Here is a 16,531-nt window from a genome sequence, read left to right as displayed (position 1 = left end):
ACTCTTAAGATTCTGGTTAATGGTAATGCAGGACAAGTCAGATTGCAGAATGAAACTTGGCTTGATAGATTATAAGATTAATTTTTGTAGTTGGTTACCATGATAGTCAAAAAGCATGAAGTTGCTAATGGGTCTTTAAAAAATGGAATGCAAATTTATTGCACGGAAGTAAAAGAACAAAGATATGTTTAAATAAATATAAAACAGTTTAAGAAGATTTTAACATGAACAACATAACAGAGCTTCATTTCTTAAAAATGTTATATTTAACTGAGTTTCCAGTTTCGATGGATCTAAACCTTTTTTCAGTTTGGACAGCTTAAAAACTGTTACACAAACTTTTACAACTCGGACATTTTACAAACTAACCTGGCCATCTGTAATGGTGAATCTGTTCTTCTGCATTGAAAATCTGATTCTTCTGAATGGAAACCTAATTCTGAATTCAAACATCCCTGTCTGTTATCTCCATGCGTCATCAAAGTATATTTTGTAAATACTTCATCAATTAACTTCATAGACATAATGTTAGATGCCAAATTGATGTATTGAATCCAGTTTCAAATGACCTTTTGACCTATTTTTAAAAATTCCTTCATAGAATGGAATCACATATCTTTTTTACCTTTACTTCCCAACTGATTATAACATAATCTTTATCAAAATCTGTATTCTTATTAACAATGTATGAATAACAAATTGTTAATTTGCAGGCATAGCAAGTGATTAGGAATGCAAATAGAATATCAGTGTTTATTGCAAGGGGAATAGAATATGAAAGTAGGCAATGCAGCTGTAAAAAGCTTTGATGAGGTAATATCTGAAATGCTGTGTACAACTTAGGACTCTTGTAAAAGAATTTTGTTGCCCTAGAAGCAATACAAAGAAAATTCATTTGACTCATTCCTGGAACGTTCAACTTATCAATTTAAATTGATTTGTGATTAAAAATATTTGTGGTGCACAAATTTTCCTATCAATGAGCAAAGCAGTTGAAGGTTATTACTGTATTGCATTGGAAAAACTGCTGAGCAATGCTAACTGGTAAATAATAGTTGATGAACTTCAGCTCTTCTATTACAATAAAGTGCTGCAAAATATTTCAGAGATAAACTTCTAAATAGTTAAAACTTTCATTGGTATATTAATTCTATAAGTGTCTTCTCCCTATGTAGTCTGACATTCCATTTTATTGGCAGGACCCAAGTTCTAGATGTTACTGACATTAAAACTATAAAAAATGGAGAACTTTCCCTTTGTCTATAGTGTGGAGTGTTTCATGCATATTCTCTGAGTATTGAAATGCTCCGAGGTCTTGGATCAAATTTGGGCTGAATTTGAAGCCAGGTACCCGATGTGAAGTGACAGAGCACAACCAGTTGTATAACTTTCTTTCATATTCTTCATTTCCAACTCAAGCAAACTATTTCAAGGTTTTTCTCCCCTTTTTCTCCACTTAGAACATAAGAACCAGTAGCAGGAGTAGGCCATTTTGTACTTGCGAGTTCTCTCCGCCATTAATAAGTTCATGGTTGATTTTTTCATAGCCTCAGCTTCACTTACTTGCCCTCTCACCCTAACCCTTAATTTCTTTACTGTTCATAAAGTTATCTATCTTAGGGTTAAAAACATACAGTGAGGAAGCCTCAAATACTTCACTGGGTGGGGAATTCCACAAATTCACAACTGAAGGAGTTCGTCCTCAATTTGGTCTTAAATCTGCTCCCCCTAATTTTTAGGCTATGTCCTCTTGTTCGAGTTTCACCCGCCAGTGAAAACATCTTCTCTACTTCTATTCTATCTATTCCCTTCATAATTTTATGTTTCTATAAGGTACCCTCCTCACTCTTCTAAATTCCAATGAATATAATCCTAGACTACTGAGTCTCTCCTCCATAAGCCAACCCCCTCAATTCTACAACCAATCTAGTGGACTTCCTCTGCACCCCCTCTAGTGCCAGTACATCCATTCTCAAGTAAGGAGACTGAAACTGCACGCAGTACTTACTCCAGCTGTGGCCTCACCAGTACCTTGTACAGCTGTAACTTGACCTCCCTGCTTTTAAATCCAATCCCTTTAGCAATGGAGGACAAAATTTCATTTGCTTTCTTAATTGCCTTTTGCACCTGCAGATCAACCTTCTGTGATTCATATACAAGGACACCCACGTCCCTCTGCTCTTTGCATGCTGCAATATTTTACTGTTATTCCGACCAAAATGGATGATTTCACATTTATTAACATTGTCCTCCATCTGCCAGACCTTTGACCACTCACTTAAACTATCTGTGTTCCTCTGCAAATGTTCATAGTCCTCTGTACACTTCGCTCTATCACTCACTTGCCCCAGTCCTTAAAAATACAATTGCATATAATCAAGAGGGAAATAAAAGGTGGCCTGTTTCCAAGTTTGTAATTCTGCTGATAGTAAGTCAACTTCTCAGTAGTTTTTAAGGTAACAGACTGCACAGTATAGTAAAGAGACAATTAGAAAGTGATCAATTTGTAAAATAAATCTGCCCTTATCTCAGCCACCTGGCTGTGGAGACATTAAATTGGATATTGTTTTCCCAGGGCAAAATATGATTTATGTAGATTATCAGACTTACCCATGGTCAAAGAAACTAATTGTCCAACTAAATATAGGAGAAGAATAACTGCTTGGAACAGGTATCTTAGGATATTGATGTGCTTTTCAAATTTTACCATATTTATTGGAGTGAAAATTAGAAACAGTTTGTGGAGTGAAAAACTTGGAATAAATTGTGACAGATAAAGGTTTAGCCATTTGTGCTAGAAATGTCTGTATTATATCTGGATTTCAAATACTGTAATCATAATTGACTGGATAAAGATTGTGCAGATTAACTGTACTGAGATTTTTGCTGTTCCTATTTGCAGGACTGTAGGTCCAACTAGATCTTCAACCCCAAGCCAATCCAATAGTACCTACACAACTCCCATTAAAAGACAAGTCAACATTTACAAGGTATGTCATTAGAAAAATCTATTGAGCGAACATTCTGATCAGGTCCAATAGCTGATGCAAGGGTGTGATATGCTACCACCCCTTTCTGGATGGACATGATGTAGGTAGCAGGGAATCACTTAGTCGCTTGGTTATCTTCCCGATTATGGTGTGCAGCCCAATCCTGTGTTGTCTGGTAAGTGGTTACACACCCAGCAGGAAGTCTAAATTTGTGTAAGACGAACACCAATAATAACTCAATGACATCTCCTAAAGTGGAGGTGCATTCCAGCTGCAGTTGGTGCTAGAAATGGCTGGTGTAGAATTTCTGATGAGGAGGAAAACAGACCAGTGGAAGTAGAGGCTAGAGAAGGGACTTATAGGTTCCCAAGTACAGTAGTGTCTTGCAGGTGAGATGTTAATATAAGGCTCCAAACGAATGGTTGCGTAAATGTAACAGATATAAACAAATTATGTGTTCCATCTTGTTTGCCACAAAATGAACTTCCAAATAAATATTCATAAAACATATTTGCAAACCGTATTTGAAAAAAAGTAGCAGAGGTATCTCCAGTGTTCAGGCATATATTTGATTATCTAGTCGTTATCACATTGCTGTTTTTTGGAAATGTGCTGTGTGCATATCGGCTGCCATGTTTCCTACGTAAAAACAGTGACTCCCCTTCAAAAAGTACTCCACAGTGACTAAAGCAATTTAGGATGTACACTGGTAAATGCATGTCTTTCTTTTATCTTCTATTAACAATTTGTTTAGTAGCTAATTAATGTTCTTAACTGCAAAGTTTAATGTGATACCTGGTTAATAAGGCCTGAGGAGCAGTGTTGTATGATTGCTAACTAACATAACCTGAGCAAACATTTTATTACAGTTAATTTTTGTTGGGTATTCATTTCAGCAGACAGACAATCTGCAGTCAACTAGCTCATTTACATCCCCTACTATGCGAGATCAAGGTGTGCGAGAACCACCTTGCTATCAGCCGGTTCACATTAGTAATCCTCTGCCGAATTCAGTCGCAAGAGCAAATTTGCACTTTTCCCTGACACCTCAGCGGGTGCTGCCCCCACTGAACCACAGCACGGAGTCTAATTCAGGAGTACCAAGCAGACCATTGCCAGCTAAACCCTCCTTCAGAAATCCACAGGTATGCATATATGTTCTGTGTGCTACAGATGTCTAAATGAGACCACATGATGAAGTATTCAAGAGAAGTCTAATATTTGCAAAGAGCTGTCTCTCTGATGTTTCTGCTTCTTTTACTAATGACTTTAAGCTTTCTCACAGTAAATTGTGGTGATTCAGACTATTAATGTTTATGCAAAACAGTCTTAAGTATGGAAAGGTATATAATTCAACTTATTGTTTCGTTGCTCACTATACCATTGTTCAACTAAGGTTATTTCAATTTATTTTGTGGAAGGGAATCAACTGTCTTGATTAAATATTTAATTACTGCAAAACAAATGATGCATTCCATATTGTTTGCCATCAAGGTAACTTCCAAATAAATATTCATAAAACGTATTACCTAGGCCTCGTTTCCAGTCACATAGACTTAACAGCCCAAGTAGAAATGACAGTTGTAACTCACGGCATCCAGATTTTTTGCTAAACCTCAGCCAAAGTTGTAGTGATGGAGCAGGAGCAACTTCAAGAAAATTCTTACCCCACCCCACCAAAGATCTCAGCTCCTTTGTTTTAGAAAGGTTATGTAAACATTCAATGGCTGGTGTGACATTTTGCTTTAAAATGACAACTCAAAATCTTACATGATGTTTTAGTCGCAAACTTTGACCTGAGCTTGTGTTTGAGAGAAGTTGAAATAAATGGCTTGAAGAAAGCAGAAAAGTCATCTTGTTTTTGAGAATGATTTGAGTGACAAACAGAAGGAAGATAGCGCCGTAGAAAAGGTTGCTGAAACTTCTTGTTCAATGACCAACTTCGAATAAGAAACTTGGAATTCAAATTCTAAATATATGCAAATGAGGTGTTTTACTTTAAAGGTGATCTGTTGTAAGTTTGACTGTTGTTGACATTTGTGGCTTGTTTTGCCATTTGAGGGAATTTCAGTAGGATGTTATTTCTGAAAAACCCAAGCACAAATTGTTGGAATATGCAAGGCTGAGATAGGCAGATTTTTGATCAGTAAGGGTTTCAGAGAAAAGAGAGGAAAATGAATTTGAGGATTATTAGATCAGCTGTGATCTCATTGAATGGCGGGTGCAGACTCAATGGGCTGAATAGGCTACTACTGCTCCTCTGTCTGATGATGAACTGTTTCTAAAACTGTTCTCGACCTCTCAATCTGATGCATGTGTGTGACACGTGAAAATAAAATTGTCAGCATTCAGATGTGAAAAGACACCACTAGTGGAACATAAAAGCCTGAGAAACAGTAGTTCTGATTTTTCTTAATAAATTCATGGGATGTAGGCATTGCTCATTCCTAACTGACCTCGTGAAGGTGGTGGTGAGCTGCTTTCTCAAATAAATCTGAATTATTTGCAGTGGATCATCACATTGCTGTGTAGCTAGAACCACATATAGGCCAGACTAGGTCGGGTCAGTAATTCTGTTTCCTTAAGGGAAAACAGTAAATCAGATTTTTTTAACAGAAATCTGTTAATGTTATGGGTAATATTATCGAGTTCCTTGTTGCCATCTGCCCACTGCAGTGCCACCAATTTTACAAAGATCGGCTAATTTTATGATTAATATTATTGAGAGTTTCTTATTACCATCTGCCCACTGCAGTGCCAATGACAGTGGGGATTTCTCCAGTGGCAGATTGCATTTATTGATTCAAGGAAGTGAGTAGCTGATTTGCATGATGAAATCCTCTATGAAGGGCCATTTTACTGGGTTCCTGACATTTGCTGCCAGCATCATGCTACCCTGTGGTTCCAAGCACCAAGATGGCAGACAAAGAATTGGTGTTCCTTAACCCCTCCCCAACCATTTCCCCACCCCTGAAGGGTTCTTCTCTCATCCCTTGGCCCTCTAATCCTTAATTTTTTAATTATCTGGTGGGCCCTAGAAGTTTCTTTCCTGCTTCAACAGTGTTGGGGATGGAAAAAAATTATGCAGGGGATGGTAACTAGCTGCGGTCACCAGAGGGCTTAGGAATGGGCCTTTCCACCTCGGAGAAAGAGAATTCTTCTGAAATGACTTGATCATAATGTAGTCCACAGATTGGAAAGGATGCATGGGTTCACCACTAGGGACAGGGACAGCTGCCTTAACAAGGTCATGATTGTGCATGATGAGATAAGACACAGCCTTGGTGTAATCAAGGAGAGATTCCTGTGTCAGGAGGAAGGGTAGATCAGCAGGGAGGTTGGTTGGTCTAGTCGCAATAGGCATGGGCTTACCCATCAAGATCGCAAAAGGGGTAAAGCCTGTAGTCCGGTTAACCTGATTCTGGATTGTGTACTGAGCCGGAGCAACGCATCAGGCAAGGGCAAGCCTGTGCCCTGCGCAATTTTAGTAAAGACAGTCTTGAGAGTGCCATTCATCCTTTCCACCATGCGATTGGTATGGTATGGGATGTGATGTTTCCAGGTTATCCCTAGAGCCTTATTAATCGCAGTGACAATATCTGCAGTGAAATGAGTGTCCCTATCACATTCAATGGAGCCTGGCATCTCTTAACAAGCATTTAACCACCATTCGAGTATCATCTTTCTTGGTGGCAAAAGCCTCAACTCATTTTGAAAACATGTCAAGAATCACTAGCAGGTAGTGGAAACCCTGCCTTGTTGGCATATGTGCAAAATCTATCTGCAGTTGAGCAAATGAGCCTGCAGGGGCTGGGAGGTGGTCGTATTTAGCCACTGGTTTAGAATTATTTCTCTGCAGGCAAATGAGGCACCGTGATAGCAAAGAGCAACCAGGGGCATACCAAGAACATGCAACAGCATGCCACATACCCCGCTTCCCAACGTGCCCAACCCCATGGGCAACTAGGGCAAGGACACGCAGGTGAGATTTAGGGCAAATGATGAAGCCATCAGGATGTGTAAGAAGATGCAGTGAGCAGGATTCGGTGGTGCCCAAATGAGTCCACCGATCCTTCTCAGATTGGGGGGCTGAGTTGCTGAGTCATGCAAATGCCTTCAATTAGGTCAGGAATGACGGGAAATTGTTAGGGGTATGCAAAACCTGCACAGTAGGATTTGTAGGGGCCATACGGGGTACCCGTCAGCAAAAGCATTACCACAGGTATCAGGATCCCAAGCAGCCGTACGGCCAGTACATTTGATGACCGGTATAGCGGATGGGAGAAGGATGGCTTCCAAAAGATTGTTAATGTTGGAAGGGTTTCCCCAAAGAAGTGATGAAGCCTCGAAGCTTCCAGAGGGTGCCGAAATCGTGAACCACCCCAAAAGCATGGCAGGAGTCTGTATAAATATTGACAGATTTGTCAGTGGCAAGGATGCAAGCCCAGTGAAAGCGATCAATTTAGCTGCCTGAAGTATCATTAGGAAGCACAGCAGACTCAAGGACTTCAGAGGGCATACATATGGCGTAGCCAGCTCATGTTTGATGATCGGAGGGTCAAAGGAGGACCCATCGGTGAAAAGGACCATATCAGGGTTATCTAAAGGGGTCTCAGAAAGTTCAGGGTGAGGGGTGATGACCTCATGAACAACATGCAAACAATCATGGTCAGCTGTCAGAGAGTGGTTGGTGGCAGAAAGTAAAGCTGTAGGATTCAAGGCTGGGGCACGGCGCAGTGTAACATTAGAACAAGAAACAGGATGCAGAAAAATGTTGAGTTGTGTTATGGACTGGGCCAAACCACTCAAAATATTCTTGAGCAGGTAACCCAGACTATAACTTTGCAATTTGTTTCAGTGAGTGTACAGTGAAAATTACCCAGAGCTAGATTGACTACTAAGTTTTAAAACAGACAAAAATTTATTCACAAAATTACACAATGAAACACAAAGAACAGAATAAAGAACGCCTACAGAGCTCAGTCTATCCAAATGAGACTTAATTATGCTGTTACGAATATACACAACAGTCCCAATAAGAAAACCCTCTTGACAAACAGTATTAAAAAATGTAACAGACGCTTACAGGTTGAAGTTAGAAGGACAGAAAGAGAGAAAGCCTGTTCACACAGTCCACCGCTGAACTTCCCAATCAGTTCTGGACTGAACGAAGTTGCTCAGCTCGAGAGCTGACCGCTCCCCTTTCATTCTATAGGTCACTTCTAAAACATGACCACTTTAGCCAAAGTCTCATCTGTTTACATATAAACAAAAGGCCTCTCAAAATCCTTTTCATCTCTGTACCAAACCAGTTTGATTAGAGCCCAGCCTGGCTTATTACCCTGTGAAAAATATCAAGGACAGAGTCTCCTTGAGCTTAGAAAAAAAAAGGACAAGCTTTGTGACAGTTGCTATGGAATTTAGCAGCAGGGAAACTGAATGTGGAACAAATACTGTGCATGGATGATCCAGTACAGAGGCAGCCACCACGGCGCACAAATATGCCGGTATTCCCCTCATACCAAGTGCTAACTCTACAGGGCACCAGAAATCCCCATGCATTTGTGTCAAAATGCCTGAAGCATATCCCTCCTTCTCGGTAACATAAAGCTGGAACGGCTATGAGTAATCGCGAAGATCCATGGCAGGCACAGAACTCAGTCTTGAATGTTAACTCTTCAAAAGCATGTGTCATTTCAGGTGTCCATCATACTTTTGTTGGTTATTTTGGTGAAGATGCCTCCCTGATAGGTGTATCGATCTCACGAAGGTCAGGAATCCAATGCCTACAGTAATTCACCATCCCCAGGAAAGACCTCAATTCAGTGCATACAGCAGGGGGAGGGAGGCTGGTAATGGCAGTGAGACGGTCAGGGGGCAGGGTTCCAATAACTTGGGAAAGTGTGAAGCCCAAGTATTGCAATTTATGCTGACACAGCTGCATCTTGTCAATAGAAACCTTCTGGTCATCCTGTGCCAGGCACTGAAGCAGGGTAACAGTATCTTGCATGCAGGCATCAGCAGAGGCGGAGGTGACAAGCAAGTCATCAGCTTAATGTACAAGGACACTGTTGCAAGGCATGTGAAGGGTTGAGTGTCTGCTGCACAGCGGTAGTGTAAACAGTGGGGCCCTTCGTATACCCTGGGGGAAGCTGTGTCCATGTGTACTGGTGACCGCCAGAAGTAAATGCAAAAAGGTATTGCCTTCAATGGACAATTTAGCAGAGAAAAAGGCAGAGCAGAGGTCAATCACAAAAAAAACAAGCATTGGAGGTAGGGACATTAGTGAGAATAGCATTAGTATCAGGCACCACAGGGGAACAGGGAACAACAATGGCGGTCACAGCCTGTAAATCCTGCATAAACCTCCATCTGTCCGCTTGTCCAGGCTTTGGAACCAGTAAGACGGGAGTGTTGCAGAGACTCCACGTGGGCACAAGGACACCCTGCTTTTGGAGGGAAGTAATGATGGTCGTATCTCTTCTGTAGCAGCGGTTGTTAACTCATATTGGCAGACTGAGGGCAGGCGAGCATCAACCTTCAAAGTGACAGTATGTGGTGGGGCAGAAAGGACCAACCCGGCATGGTTAGGGTGGCGTGCCCAAAATGTGGGCGGCAAGCTGTCCAGAAGCCACAGGCAATCGTAGGAAGATGCAGCCGAGGGGTCCAGCATAATAAAGGTAGCAGTGATGGTGCGGGTAGGGAAATGCACACAGATTATGTTTGGATTGAGCATAGCAGCATGTAACAATGATGAATCATCGGGGTAAGGGGATTGAACAAACAGGGAAGCTTGCGGAGGCACCCCATGCATGGAGGCTAAATCGCTAAACGTGCAGGGGGTCTTGAGGATGATGGGAATAAAAGGTATAGAACTGGGGAGGAAAAGCTGAGACTGCTGAGATGTCAGTGAGACTTCAGCAGAGAGTCTCTGGTGTCCAACATAGCAAAGACCTGTAAGGGTAATGTAGGTGTCTTTATTCAAGTGTGAATCCGCTAGCACAGAATATGATGAGTTGGGAGCACACGGTTGAGCAGCCATGCAATAGAAATCATAAAGGGGATGACCAGTCAACAAGACTCATTGCAGAAAAGAGGCACAAGGGGATGAGTGGCCCCGCGCAATTGTGTAATGAGGGATCAAATAGCGAGCATATCGGTTGGTGGCACAGTGCCAGATGTAGAGGGCAGCTATAGATCATGGCAGTGGTGAGTCAGTCAGTGCAGAACTTTACCCCCCCACCATAGCCTAGGGGAACCAGGAACGGGGAGAAGGGTCCACAGAGAGGGAGGTGCAGAAGAGTGAGTGACCCTGGAATACACCAAAACCGGAACAGCACGAACACCCCCAGCTTCACTGTCATCGTGGGTTTTCAGAAGGGGACTGGGAGAGGCGTATCGAAGCAGCCTGCTGAACTCCCCCCCTCCCCCACCCCCTGCCCCGCCGCAGCCTTAAGCACTAGGAGAATGGGGGGAAGGGTCATACACTTGGGGTTGCATAGTGGTGCAAATGGTGGCTGTGAAGATGTGAGCCACCATAATGCTGCTGTATGGCAGTGGCCAAACTGACCGCAAGACCATTTGCCAAATTTCCTATCTGGCTGAAATGAACCCGTGACTGAGGAGTCGTATTTTCTAAAAGCAGATAAGCCTCTCTGTCATGCTTAGTGTCAAAAAGATTGTGTCTGTCCATGTTATTAAGGGTAGTGAGTGCAATCTGCCAAGTAAGCTTCTGGGCTTTGTATATCTGAGCGTGATGTGGTGAGAGGCAATTGATAAGGGTCTGGACAGTGAGTTTCTCATTGTCCTCTATAGGCTCGCTGAGAGCTCTAGAGAGCTCGCTGAACTCTCCTATGTATCCCTAAAATGAGCAAGAAAATCAGGGACAGTTTCAGTTGTCTTTTGCAGGCAGCGAGTGACCTCACCAAAGTCATTCTGCTGTCTAGCAATATTCATGATGGTATCTTTAATATGTCTACCCAGCCAGTCAGAGTGCTCTTCAGCCGTGGCCCAGTGTGTGTGGAGGGAATATCAATGGAGCCCTTAATGGTAGCCCAATGGGAACCATAAGCCAGTTGAATTAAAGTCTGCACATTCTGTGGAAGGCAATTGTAAATGTCGCAAGTTTGTAAAAGCCAATTATATAAATGAACAGGGAGCTTGATGGGATCTGGGGCATGCTGTAGATGCCGCAGACCTCAGCATGGGTCCAGGTTTGTCAAGCAGCATATCATCGATCATGATTCTGGGCAACTGTGGGGCGAGATGGCTATCAACTTCCGAGGGGACACTTCCCTTGGAATCAGTGTGCTGTTGTCGCCAACTTAAATGGGTATCGTAACAGTGGCCAGTGTTAGTAGAGTCAAGCGCAGTGAAGCAACAGACACAGGCAGAGATGCTGTTGCAGCAGCACCACACTCATGGGGGGGATGTTTGAGGGGTGATGCAGAAGCACTGCTGGCTGCACCGCTGGTTTGTCCTCCATTATGAGTGACAACGATAGCAACAATCTCATCCACTAAAGGTTTGGGTTCCAGAGTCAAAATAGGGATTTTAGGATATTGAGGAGAATAGGGCGGAGGCATAGTGGGAACAGGCGTGGGAGATTGAGGATTTCCAGAGGTTTGGTGGTGATTCTTAACCTTGGGGGGCTGGTGTCCTTCTGCAATTTCCTTAAACCTTTCTGGACATCGGAACATATAATTCCCAGGTAGAATTGCCATACCCTTCCTTAATGTTAACTAACCAGTAATCAATCTTGTCTAATTTAAATCAACTTGCGTAAGGCCAATTTCCATGGGACCACCCATACAAATCAAGGGTAAAAGGAATACCATAACGAGTGTCACCCATCTCCCTCCAAACAATGTCAGCTGCTGAACCCAGAGGTACCAGCTGTTCTCCTGCCTCATTCTTACACTTCACATATTTACCATGACACTGCTGTGTCCTTTCGGAGGGAGCGAAAGGTTGCGGGCCGCCCTTCTCACCAGGACGAGGTAATCTCATCCCCAGGGGCAGCCCGTCACTGGTGATCTTTGAAAGTTGCAATCCCATTGATCTGTATGTCGGTCAAACAGGGCGAACGAACAAAACAAAGCAACAAAGTGAAGCAAGCCAAGCCAAAAGACAGAGACAACAGAGAAGCCGAGACAGGCAACAAATATTGGGATCCAAATCAATCTCTCAAGGCGGACACAGCCGAATTAGTTACAAAGACCGGCAGGGTCTCCTTCAACCTGATCTTGCCTCAGCGTCTCACAGCCCGTAGCTACAAGGGAACCCAGCTCCCTTCTCGCGCTTGTTAGCTCAGAGGAGGAATGGTCACAAACTGCTGGTGGGAACTTTTGGAGCAACTCCAAAACTTAACCTCTATCACCACAGCCCAACTGGCCCATGGTTTAAGGTTCACCAAAATAAAACTCAACCTCCATCAGATCACTAAGGACCACTAAACTAAAACTAGTCACGTCTTTCGCCACAGTCTGACTGTTTTGTGGCTCAAGAATCGCTAAACTAAAACTAGCCTCTATCACCACAACCCAATCCCACTCAGTTCAGCTCGTGGCTCAAGGTTCACCCACCTGCAGCAGTCACTTCGCCTCTCCCGTCTGGTCGCAATATCTGCCGACTCAGGGAGGTAATCAGCAGAATAGAGGACAAACTTTAAGAGATTCCAGGAAACCTCGTGAAATAGAGGTCCTGCCGGCTACGCCAACTGCTGGAGACGGAAGAAAAATATACAGTGGGTGACTCGCTCGTAGTGGTCCCACGGGGAGAGACAAGTTGACTGAATGGTCACAAGTCACTCTGACGAAATACAGAGAGTTGTGTGCTTATATAGGTTACAGTCATTTTAACATTTAGCAAACTGTTAATTGCAGGATAATGAGCAAGCTAGACACCATGCCCAATCATTGGCTTCAGTCACATAATGTCTGGACATTGTCGTTTAGGAGCTGAAAAGCAGATGTTAGTATAAAATAGGCCCTTGCAAAGAGAAGAATAGCTCCATGCAAGGAAATAATTTGTTTATCAGGTATCAGTACAGCTGCAAGGCCAACCGTCTCAGCTGGGCATGGGAAACACAGGCTTTTAGCAAGCAGGCACTAAGATGAGATTTAAAATGGCTTCCAGACTTTTACTATGTGACAAAATGGCTGCCACGATTCTAACAATTCTCTCACAAGCAGTCTCCCCCTGTCCTGCTGAGGCTTCAGCAGCAGCATTGAGCCTCACCTTCCAAACGTTTTTGAATGATGAGCCTTCCAGGGCAGCCCCTTAAGAGGCTACCTGTAGAAAAATCACTGTGTCCTCCCACTGCCAGCAAGTACAGGCTCAGGACCCACTTTTTGCCCACGGTTATGTCTTTAGATCATTAGTCCACATCTTTCATCTCCCAACATAAGCACTCTTCTGCCATGCCTCCTTGGGAAGGCTAGTTTGTCCACTAATTGTATAACCATTGTGATATCATATTTAAATTTAACCATGCATTATTTGCATGATGTACGATGTTAAGAATGCACTTGTAGCATCTGTGAGTGACATAATTGCACAATTCCATCTAACTGCATTATTCCACTGCCTTCTACACAGAAGTATCATTAAAAAAATTTTGTATGTCATATTACCATAGCAACATCAGTCTTCTGACTCCTAGTGTTTGGGCCTCCATTTAAATTTTCACTTGCATAATTAATTATGAATATTTCTAAAGAACCCAACATGATTTCATTCTTTTCAAAAGAAAGAAAAGATGCAAATGCTTAAAATCTGAAATAAAAAAAGTAATCTGCTGGATAATATCAGCATATGAAAAGAGAAAAGGTCCCTGTTTAACATTTACTCATGAAATGGTGACCTATCTTTTCTCTTTTGTCAGCTTTTGATAGATCTGTTAATATTTGCTTATATTATAATTGATGTTATTAGAAAATAACATTGGGTTTTATTCCTCTACTGTGGGGAAAGGGGAAGGAAATCGCTTGTGGTGTTTTATCTGCAATTAGTACTTTTCTCTTTGTCTGACTTAACATGTTAAATCTCTTCCTGTTAAATCAAAGTTGTAAAAAGTTACTATTTACCATAATGAATGAAGCAATTATTGTTATTAAGTATGTTGGCACTTTATAAATGAACAGCAAATAGAACATTTTACAGATTGCAAGTACAATTTACACTCCCAATTATAGGCATTAGTCAGCAGAAGACCGATTATTATCCTCCATTTGTATTAGTGGCAGTTAACCACATCTGATTCCAAGACCATAATATATCTGGAACTGTCACCATTTGGCAAGCAAAATAACTCAAAAGCAGAAAATTAGACATCCAAGCCAAAATTTTAAAAGCTCTGATTCTCCATAACAGTGCAGCTAAAAAGTTTAGTTGGCATGATTGAAGTAACATGAATATTGCTCTATTAATTAAGGTAAGCAATTTCACAAAGCATACTATGTAATTAAACCATCAACTTTGTTTCGCCACCAAAACAACCCCATGTTGGCCTCTTTGCCAGACTGAACCATATTATTTGTAATCTCAGTGTCCAGCTTGACCCTGAACTGAATCCAACCCCACGACCTTTCCATCAAAATGCATCCACTTGCACCCCTATACCTGCCTTCTCTCCTTCTTTAATCAATCTGCTGCAGAAAGCTTCCTATATGTTATTCCAGGCCTGTTTACTGCAAGTTCAGAAGTCACATAACACCAGGTTATAATCCAGCAGGTTTATTTGAAATCACAAGCTTTCAGAGTTCTGCCCCTTCATCAGGTGAAGGAGCAGCACTCCGAAAGCTTGTGATTTCAAATAAACCTGTTGGATGTAAGTTTGCTCACTGAGCTGGAAGGTTCATTTTCAGACGTTTCGTCACCATACTTGGTAACATCTTCAGTGAGCGTCCGGACGAAGCACTGCTGATGATTCCTGCTTTCCATTTATATGCTTGGGTTCCTTTGAGTTGATGATGTCATTTCCTATGGTGATGCCATTTCTTATGGTGATGTCATTTCCTGTTCTTTTTTTCAGTGGGTGGTAGATCGGGTCCAAGTCAATGTGTTTGTTGATAGAATGCCGGGTTGGAATGCCAGGCTTCTAGAAATTCTCGTGCGTGTCTCTGTTTGGCTTGTCCTAGGATGGATGCGTTGTCCCAGTCCCAAATAGAGACATGCACGCGAATTCTTTGAAGCATGACATTCCATCTGGAACTCTGTCAACAAACACATTGACTTGGACCCGATTTACCACCCCCTGAAAAAAAGAGTGGGAAATGACATCACCATAGGAAATGGTATCACCACAGGAAATGACATCACCAACCCAAAGAAACCCAAGCTATAAATAGAAAGCAGGAATCATCAGCAGTGCTTTGTCCGGAGGCTCACTGAAGATGTTACCTAGTATGGGGACGAAATGTCTGAAAACGAACCTTCCAGCTCAGCGAGCAAACCTACATCCAGAACCTCAAACTGAGCTACAAATCTTCTCAAAACTCGCTAAAACCTGTTGGATTATAACTTGATTTGTGTGAATTCTGACCTTGTCTACGCCAGTCCAACACCGGCACTTCCACATCATGTACTCTAATGCCCTCCTGTTCTGCCTCCCAGCTTCGAGCTTGCGTCAACCTGAGCTCAGCCAACATCCTGCTGCCCATGTTCTAACCAGTATACGTCTCTGTACCCATCACCCACTTGTGCTTCCAGTTCACCAATGCTTAAATTTTAAAATTCTTATCGTCATTTAAAATGTCTCTGTTGTGTTGAAGCTCCTTCTTTCCAAAACCTCTTCCAACATTTCATGTCTCTCTCAATTTGTTCCATCACTGTCATCTCATGTAATCACAGTCAGAAAAGCAAGGAATTGTAGCATATATGTAATTGTATATTTATGAACAATGCAGGTATTGCTTCTCTACTTGGTCAGTCTACTGAAATCTCATTGTGTTGTTCATGTTGATTGCAGGGTCCCTCTATCCGCAGTCCTCCACAGAAACCTCTGCCAGCAAATCCCATAAACAGGCCATCACAACTGGATGCTCCCTTCATACAACATCCTGAGATCCAGATCAAACCTGTCAGGTGAGTTACTTATACAGTTCAGCTTTTACTTGACAGTGAGTGAAAGAAACCCATGAAAAACAGTCTAACTGATTTAGATTTGGTAGTCAAACACAAGAATGCATGCTCCATAACTACGCTCACAAGCAATGCACCAATTTAGTATACCTCCAGAAAGCCAAGAGAATGCTCATGAACTTCTATATGACTTTGGAATCTTCATTGCTTGGATATTTATTGAAAACATGATGATATATGTGAATGTGAAGCATGATGGAATGGGCTCATACCAGAAGCCAAAATTGAATATTTGATAAATGGTGAAACCCCCAGACATTAATGAATTTCATATGTACAAAGATATGAATTGTAGATTAACTTACTTGTTTTTAAAGACTGGTTTCTCTGTATAATATGTGTCAAAAGAGTTCTTTCCTCTCTCTCCCTCACCTTGGTTCTCCTGCTGTCTCAAAACA

The 16,531-nt window shown here is 42.1% G+C and overlaps 1 protein-coding gene across 5 annotated transcripts in view; it reads left to right on the top strand.

The window, feature by feature from the left end:
• The window catches only part of adam12a (ADAM metallopeptidase domain 12a), a 345,430-nt gene that overhangs the window by 322,409 nt on the left and 6,490 nt on the right, over nucleotides 1-16,531 (top strand). For 4 of the 5 annotated variants that reach the window (XM_043712617.2, XM_087998953.1, XM_087998951.1 and 1 more), the window contains 3 exons: nucleotides 2,903-2,990; nucleotides 3,887-4,135; nucleotides 15,961-16,076. In XM_043712617.2, the coding sequence (XP_043568552.2) occupies nucleotides 2,903-2,990; nucleotides 3,887-4,135; nucleotides 15,961-16,076 (453 nt within the window). The remainder of the gene's footprint in view (nucleotides 1-2,902; nucleotides 2,991-3,886; nucleotides 4,136-15,960; nucleotides 16,077-16,531) is intronic. The other variant, XM_087998950.1, reaches the window with a different exon arrangement.

Source organism: Chiloscyllium plagiosum, unplaced genomic scaffold (assembly GCF_037043375.1).
Source record: "Chiloscyllium plagiosum isolate Xiang-an unplaced genomic scaffold, Cpla_swu_hap1 HiC_scaffold_22, whole genome shotgun sequence".
Taxonomy (NCBI): Eukaryota; Metazoa; Chordata; class Chondrichthyes; order Orectolobiformes; family Hemiscylliidae; genus Chiloscyllium; species Chiloscyllium plagiosum.
This window is presented reverse-complemented; position numbering and strand designations above follow the sequence as displayed.